General features: G+C 44.7%; 1 protein-coding gene across 1 annotated transcript; it reads left to right on the top strand.

Moving 5' to 3' along the window:
- Window positions 1–6318: 6318 nt before the first annotated feature.
- LOC125527460 (BTB/POZ and MATH domain-containing protein 1-like) lies at window positions 6319–7080 on the top strand. The gene has a single exon (XM_048691969.1). It carries the CDS (start codon window positions 6319–6321, stop codon window positions 7078–7080), a length of 762 nt encoding a protein of 253 aa, XP_048547926.1.
- Window positions 7081–8300: the final 1220 nt, after the last annotated feature.

The raw sequence follows: 8300 nt of genomic DNA, 5'->3' as shown, positions 1-8300 counted from the left end.
ATGTTGCGTTGTGGAATGTTTTGGTGGACGCAACAACTAGCATCTTCTTCATCGTGAATCCGAAGCTATGGAACATTATACTTGGACATACCATCAAGTTTTTCTGCCATTGCAATGCACGAGTATATGTGATAGTACTCCAGAAAATGCAAGAAAGTTGAACCGCCAAAATAATGTATGTCAATTGACCAGTACGCGATTGGATTTTTCTACATGTACTGCATGTTTGTGTTTTTTTAGGGGTAAAAATAAAAACACAAACATGCTGCATGTTTGTGTTGTGATGCGCTCCCGAGTGAGTATGAGATAGCATGGCACACACGTGTTTCGTTTTGTTGGAATTTGGAATCCTTTCTACTGTATAGGAAGGTTTTGCCCTGCTAACCGATCGAGTCAGGTTCGTATGCGTTTCTGACTCGGGCTCCTGATGTGATTCGTATATGAGTCTGACTATATCTAATCTAGATGTGAGATAATATTCCACATCTAAGTATGACATCATCCCATATCAACAGATAAACAAGCCCACCCCTTGTCCGTTGTTTGTTTGTTTGTCTCCATTTTTTTAGAACAGTTCGATTTTTGTTGTCTGTGTGTTTCTCGTCAGCTCGCCCCTGTTCACGGGTCTGGGCCTCGATTCAGCTTGTGCTTCTTTGCTGACTTGTTTTTTTCTAACATGTGAGCCTCCGCAAAAAAGTCAATATTTGTAGGCCTAATATAATGCGCTTCTGCTGCAGGTGTGTAGGCTGCCGATGTGGATGAGTGTAACACATCGCGTAGAAAAGAAACCCGTTAATGTAAAACATCTGTCTGCCTGTCACTCTCACCTTTATGCTTTGTTCCTTTTCTATTAGCACATGAGAAATCAACTTGCATGCATCAATCAAGTGTTTGTTTGGCAAAGTTGAAAATGGAAAATATTACACACACGAAAATATTTGTGGACGAGGTGAATATGATTTTTGAAAATACACGATGAACATTGTATAAACACATCATGAAAGAATTATAAATGTGCGATGCATCTTTTTAAACCTGGTGAACATTTTAAGATTCACATGATGGAGACAAAAAATCAAAAAAAGAAGAGAAGAAACACATACACACAGAAATATTTATGTATGATTATTTTTTAAGATACTTCATGAACATTTTACAAACACGTCATGAACATTTTATAAAAATGATGCTTTTTTAAATGTGGTGAACATTATAAAAGACACATGGTGGAGAAAAGAATCAAAAAAGAAAGAAAAAACACATGCACACAAAAAAATATGGATGAGGTGATTTTTTTTTAAATACACGATGAAAAATTTGTAAATACATAATGCTTTTTTTTAAACACGACGGACATTTTAAAAGCCAGGCGATCGACAAAAAAATTGGAAAAACTAAAATTATCAAATTGCATGTCGAGGGTGGACATGCAACTTGGTCGGTTGAGTTTTGGGTCAAGTGTGAAAATGCACATGGGTCAGGGCAAGTTGTGTGTCTCCGGTGGACAGGCAACTAGGTTGGTTGAGTTTTGGGTCAAGGGTTGACATGCAACTGGGTCGGTTGAGTTTCGGGTCAAGGGTGGACATGAAATTGGGACAATTACGAGCCCAATTGCGACTTGAATGTGGACTAGCAACTGGAAAACTATGAGTCCAATCACGAGTTGAGGGTGGACTTGCAACAGGGACAACTACAAAACTACGAGCCCAATTACGAATCAAGAGTCGACTTCCAACTGGGATTAAATAAACTACGGGCCTAGTTGCGAGTCCAAGGTGGACCTACAACTCAGATTAAAAATAAAACACATGTCGAGCGGCGAGTCAAGGTGGGCTTGCAACTGGATAAAATAACTACGAGCCTAGTTGTGAGTTGAGGATGGACTTGCAACTGGGACAACTACACAAAATTACAATACGAGTTGCAAGTCAAGGGTGTACTAGCAACTAAGAAAACTATAGAAAACTATGATACGAGTTGCGAGTCAAGGGTGGAGTTGTGATTGTGACAACAAAACCAGGGGCCCAGTTGTAAGTCGAGTATGAAATTGCAACTGGGACAACTACGAGCCTACAAGGCCCGTTGCGAGTCAAGGGTGAACTTGCAACCAGGATGAAACAAATTTTGGTCCTAGTTGCGAGTCAAGGGTTGACTTGCAACTGGGATAACTACATAAAACGGTGATGCCATTTGTGAGTCAAGGGTGGACATGCAACTAGGATAATAACAAACTATGAGCCCAGCTACAAGTTAAGCGCGGACTTCTAACTGGGATGAAAAAGAGAACACATGCCTAGTTACAAGTAGAGGGTAGACTTGCAACTACGACAACTATGAGCCCACTTGCGAGTCGAGAGTGGACTTGCAACTAGGACAACTATGAAACAATGAGCCTAGTTGCGAGTGAAGGTTCACCTTACAAATGGGTTGAAACAAACTATGGGCCCAGTTGCAAGTTAAAAGTAGACTTGCAAGTGTGATGAAAAAAAAACATGAGCTCAAGTTGCAAGTCGGGCATGTGCTTGCAACTCAGAAAACTATGATCTCAACGGTGAGTCAAGGATGTACTTGCAACTAGAAAAACTACAAAACTAAAGGCCCAGTTACGAGTCAAGGATCGACTTGCTACTGGGATGAAAAAATGTATGCCCAGTTGCAAGTCAAGGGAGGACCTTCAACTAGGATGTAAAACGACAAAACACATGTCGAGTTGTGAGCCAAGGGTGAGCTTGCAACTGGATGAAACAAACTACGTGCCTAATTACAAGTCGAGGGTGGACTTGTAACTGGGACAACCACACAAAACTACAATACAATTTGCGAGTCGAGGGTGGACTTGGAACTGAGACAAGCACACAAAATTACGATACAGGTTACAAGTCGAGGGTCGAATTGCAACTAGTATACAACAAAACTATGGGCCTAGTTGCAAGTCGAGGGTGGACTTGCAGTTGGGACAACTATGAGCCCAGTTGCGTGTCAAGGATGGACTTACAACTGGGATGAAATAAACTATGAGTCTAGTAGTGAGTTAAGTATGGACTTGCAACTCGGACAACTACAAAAAATTGTGTTATCATTTACGAGGCAAGGGTGGACTTGCAACTACGACAATAGCAAACTACAAGTCTAGTTGTGAGTCGAGCGTGGACTTGCGACTGAGATGAAAAACAAAACACATTCCTAGATGCGAGTCGAGGGCAGACTTGTAATTGGGACAACTATGAACCCATTTGCATGTCGTGGGTGAACGTGCAACCGCCTAGTTGCGAGTCAAGGGTTGACTTGCAATTCAGATGAAACAAATCATGGACCCTGTTACGAGTCAAGGGATAACTTGCAATTGGGATGAAAAAAATAAAATAAAAGCTCCAGTTGCGAGTTGACAATGGACTTGCAATTGGGACAACTACAAACTCAGTTGCGATTTGAGTGTGGACTTGTCAACTGGGAGAACTATGAAACTATGAGTCCAGTTGTGAGTCAAGAGTCGACTTGCAACTGGGATGAACACAAACTACGGGCCTAGTTCTGATGCAAAGGTGGACCTGCAACCAGGATGAAAAACAAAGCATAGGCTGAGTTGCGAGTTAAGTGTGGGCTTGCAACTAGAATGAAACAAACTACATGCCAAGTTGCGAGTCCAGGGTGAACTTGCAACTGAGACAACTACACAAAACTAATATACGGGTTGTGAGTCCAGGGTGGACTTGCAACTGGAACAACTACACAAAACTACGACACGAGTTGCGACTCGAGGGTGGACTTGCAATTAGGACAACTACAAACTATGAGCCAAATTGCGAGCCATGGATGTACTTGTAACTGGGGTGAAAAACAAACCACGGGCTCCAGTTGCGAGTCAAGGGTTGGTATGCAACTCGGACAAGAATGAGCTTAATTGTGAGTCGATAGTGGACTTCCAAATAGGACAACTACAAAACTATGAGCCTAGTCGCAAGTCAAGGGCCGAACTGCAACTAGGGTGAAAAAATTATGGGCTCAGTTGCCAGTCAAGTGTGGACTTGCAACTGGGCTGGAAAACAAAACACATGCTCCAGTTGCGAGTCGAGGGTGGGCTTTCAATTTAGACAACTACGAGCCCAGTTGCGAGTCAATGGTGAACTTGCAATTGGAACAACTATGAAACTATGATCCCAGTTGCGAGTCAAGGATTATAAGGACAATAAAGCGTTTAGACGCTTCTCCCACCGATCTAAACTCTACACATTTCTATCCTTCATCTAGACAAAAAAGAACCCTATATCTGCTCCCATTATATAAATGGCCCTCCTCTTGGGCGGACTCTACAAATTCTTCATCATGCCACACGCAGAACAAAAACAAACAAAAAAGAAACAACCCCCAACAACCGCATATATGGGCCCATGCGAAAAATAAAGACGAGACCATGCCAACACAAAAACAAACAGGAGAAGAGGACGTGTCACAAAAAAAGAATGAGTTGACACAAGCATGCATGAATGAGTTTGTGCGGACATTAAAGCAAACAAATCAGACGGTTATAGACTAAGATGAGACAACACTAAATCCCATCTCGATGAAATGTAGTCGTCCACAAAATCCCATCTAGTTCGGATCAAAGTAGCCAAAAAATAGGAAATAAAAAGAAATTTAGTTGTCCACAGAAAAGATGCACCCCACAAAATAAACCCAATACACAAAAACATGAAAACGGCCCACTAAAAAAGGTAATCGAGTCTCACTGGTTCATGAGGGACGAATAGAAAAGATGACAGCAACAAACATGACTTAGAAGCACACGTATCTAACGATATATGAGTTAGATGAGACATTTTTAACTCACATCTAGATGAGAATTAGCAAAACCTATCCGAAACGAGACTCCAAAACGCTCTACGAAAATAGCACAACAAAAGATGTACGGGCGAACAAGCTCACAAGCGGACACCAAACGTATGGCGTGGCACGGGCCGCTCGGATAAAGCAACCCGTGACCAAGTTTTACGCAACATTTAAAGCGAACAGATGATAGAATGGAAAAAGTTCATGAATTTAAAATAAATAAATAAAAAGGAAAAAGGGCAGAGAAAAAAGAAAAATAAATGGGGAATAGAAAATATAAACAAAAAACATACTGAAACACATGCAACTTATAAAAACAAATAGGAAAATAGGAATAAACAAAATCGAAATGGACCCTAGATCACAATGCGAAAACGGGCCAACAAAAGACACACTCGGGAATGGGCTGACAAGTGGACATTGGACGCACGACGCGACATAGAACGCATGCAACAAAACAACCCACTATCAAGATGAGAATTAGCAAATCAGTTAAATAAAGTAACTTGTCTAAAAAAAGTTAAATAAAGTAACTGAATTTAAAACAAATTAATAAAAAAGGAAAAGAAAAAATAGAAATGGAAACAAGAAAATAAAAAAAATTAATGAATCTAAAAAGGTTCATGTTTTTAAAACAAACAAACAAAAAAAACGTTTTTGTTAGAGGAAAAGGGAAATGAGAGTGAGAAGAAAGAATGGGAAACGGACTGATGGATGGCTCACGTGATTTTTTGTACTACAGAAACGAACGGATGCGCCTCTTCCTGTTACGCACATGTGCAACCCACATGAAAAATTGGACCAAAAGTGTGGCCCGACGGAGGACAAGCGAACAAACAAAAGGCCCACAAGCGCTCCCCTCCCTTACGCGAGACAAAGCGAACCGGATGCGCAACGACGGCCTAATCAAGCAATTTGCACGAATATCTCATCTCCTAATCGTGTGGTGCACAAGTTAGATGTGAGATAACTATTTCACATCTAGATGTGAAATAGCAAACCCGTATATAATATCATCACATCACATGATTCTCTGCCCGGCCTGCCCTCTGTCTGTCTCAAAGAAAGATAGTTTTTGCCCAAAATTAAACATCAAAATCGTTGGTCAGGTGTGACGCCGGCCGGCAAGATGGATGTGTGGCGTCGTCTCACCAACAGGGAAGCTCCCAGACAAGCGGACACGTCGTCGAGATGCGTCGCAGAGAGCGCGTCCGTGTCGCACGACTTCGTGCTGGTAAACTACTCGCAGATCAGGGACCTTCCCGTGAACAAGGTCGTGGCGTGACCTCCGGTCACTTCACCGTCGGCGGCCACGATTGGTTTATCAGCTTCTACCCTGGTGGGTGGTCGACCTCGACCTCGAGGTATAGTCAACATGAAAAGGAGTGCCCGTGCTACGCAGCGGCGTCTGTATGTCTCCGTCGTCAAGCAACCACAGTCGTGCTTGTGAAGGCAAGGATCACCATAGCACTCGTGGACCGCCACGGGACGATGGCAAACAGGAGGACGTCGGACACAGACCACTTCTGCGCTGCGGACATTAGCCCGACGTTTCCAGGATTTGTGCGCAGATCCAAGCTTACATCGCGGCGGTACCTCGTCGACGACTGCCTCACAATCAGGTGCGTCGTCACCCTCATCAATCCTCGCACGGAGCGCACGAAGGCCGGCCCGGAAGCCGCCGCTCCGCTGCCGGAGATGCTCGGCCACCTCGAGCGCATGCTCAGAGACGGCAAGGGCGCAGACGTGACAATCGACGTCGCCGGCCGAGCGTTCCGCGCGCACCGGTGCATGCTCGCCGCGCGCTCGCCGGTTTTCGACGCCGAGCTCTTTGGCCCGATGAAGGGCAAGGGCACGGAGCACATTGAGGTACCCGACATGGAGCCGGCGGTCTTGGAGATGCTCCTGCGCTTCATCTACACGGACTCGCTGCCGGGCGACGGCGAGGACTGCGGCGTCGCGATGACGCAGCACCTGCTGGTTGCCGCGGATCGGTACGGGGTGGACAAGCTGAAGCAGGCGTGCGACGTGAAGCTGCGCAGAAGCTTGGACGTGCGGACCGTGGCGACCACGTTGGCGCTGGCGGAGCAGCACCAGTGCCCGCTGCTGAGGGACGCGTGCTTGAAATTTATGTCGTCGTCCCCGAATGTGCTGGCAGACGTCCTGAAAACCGACGGGTTCAGACATCTCACGGCCAGCATCACCTTGGCAAATCTCACTGGCATCCTAGAGAAGGTGTCACTCGAGCGTTGAGAGGAGTCACGAGAAGGACATACGTTGGATGTACGAAGAAAACGTGTCTAAAGAGTTCGTCTGTCTGTTTATACATGGTTCGAGGTCTTTGGCCGCTGAACCGAAATGTTCCTTTCGGTCTCATGTGTGTTTTATACTCCCTTCATTTATTTACTTCTAATGTTAGTTTCGTCTTAAATCAAACTTGTAAACTAAGCAACTTGTCAAATCTATTATAAAATATGTTAGTGCTTTTCACACTGGATCTAATGACACTGCTTTGGTATGGTGAATGTTCACATTTTTTTACTATAAACTTGGCCAAACTTTAAAACATTTTTCTACAGAAAAGACATGCGCCCAATTCTATAAATAAGTCATCAGTTAGAGTTGAGACGTACTGACAAACCAAAATGGAAGTAGTAACATTCCCACCGCAAAGCAACATGCATAAACTTCAGTATAATAAATGACACACATGCCAACAACCTACTACCAAAGGCAGAAAATGACATCTTCCCCCCGGCCGGCCCCACCGCTCTCGCCGTCACCGTCTCGCGCCTCACCGATCTCTGGCATCGGCGTTTGGGCCATCCCGGAGATGCTACTTTTTGCAACAATAAAGTTCTAGATCATTGTAATAAACCTATGTTCAGCTAGTTGGTTGTGTCATGCTTGTCAAACCGGCAAACACATTCGTCTACCATTTTCTTCTTCCACTAGTCAAACTACTGCTCCCTTTGATTTCCTGCATTGTGATCTTTGGACTGCACCATTAATTATCTAGTGTTTCAAGGAATAAGTACTATCTCTTGATTATTGATGATCTTTCATGCTCGTTTCTGCTCCGGTGCTCCCCCCTTGGGCTGAACGCGAGGGGGAGAAACACAAGGACGGCTGAGATCTGTCAAAAACGATTCGTGAAGAGGGGCACGATCGTCTTTTTATGCCCGCGGAGAGCGTGCGTATAGCCCTATACAAGCCCGCACCGGCCAGATTACTTTTGTACACTGAGGGTATACATGTATTGTACGTGGCCGTATCGTTTTCCCTTGTCACGTGCGGCGGTCGTGGGCGTGGGCGGCGGTGGTCGTGGGCTAGCCACGCGGCGCACGAAAACTTCCAAAAACGTCACATCCTATAAAGAGGGAGGGGAACCACCACCGGCCGCATCGCCCCCACCATTTCCCCCCAAATCGGCTCACTCCCTCTCTCCTTGCCGCATCGTCTCCCCCTCGTCT

The sequence above is a fragment of the Triticum urartu genome, unplaced genomic scaffold (genome assembly GCF_003073215.2).
Source record: "Triticum urartu cultivar G1812 unplaced genomic scaffold, Tu2.1 TuUngrouped_contig_397, whole genome shotgun sequence".
Lineage (NCBI taxonomy): Eukaryota > Viridiplantae > Streptophyta > Magnoliopsida > Poales > Poaceae > Triticum > Triticum urartu.
The sequence above is the reverse complement of the archived record's forward strand: the minus strand, read 5'-3'. Positions and strand labels throughout refer to the sequence as shown.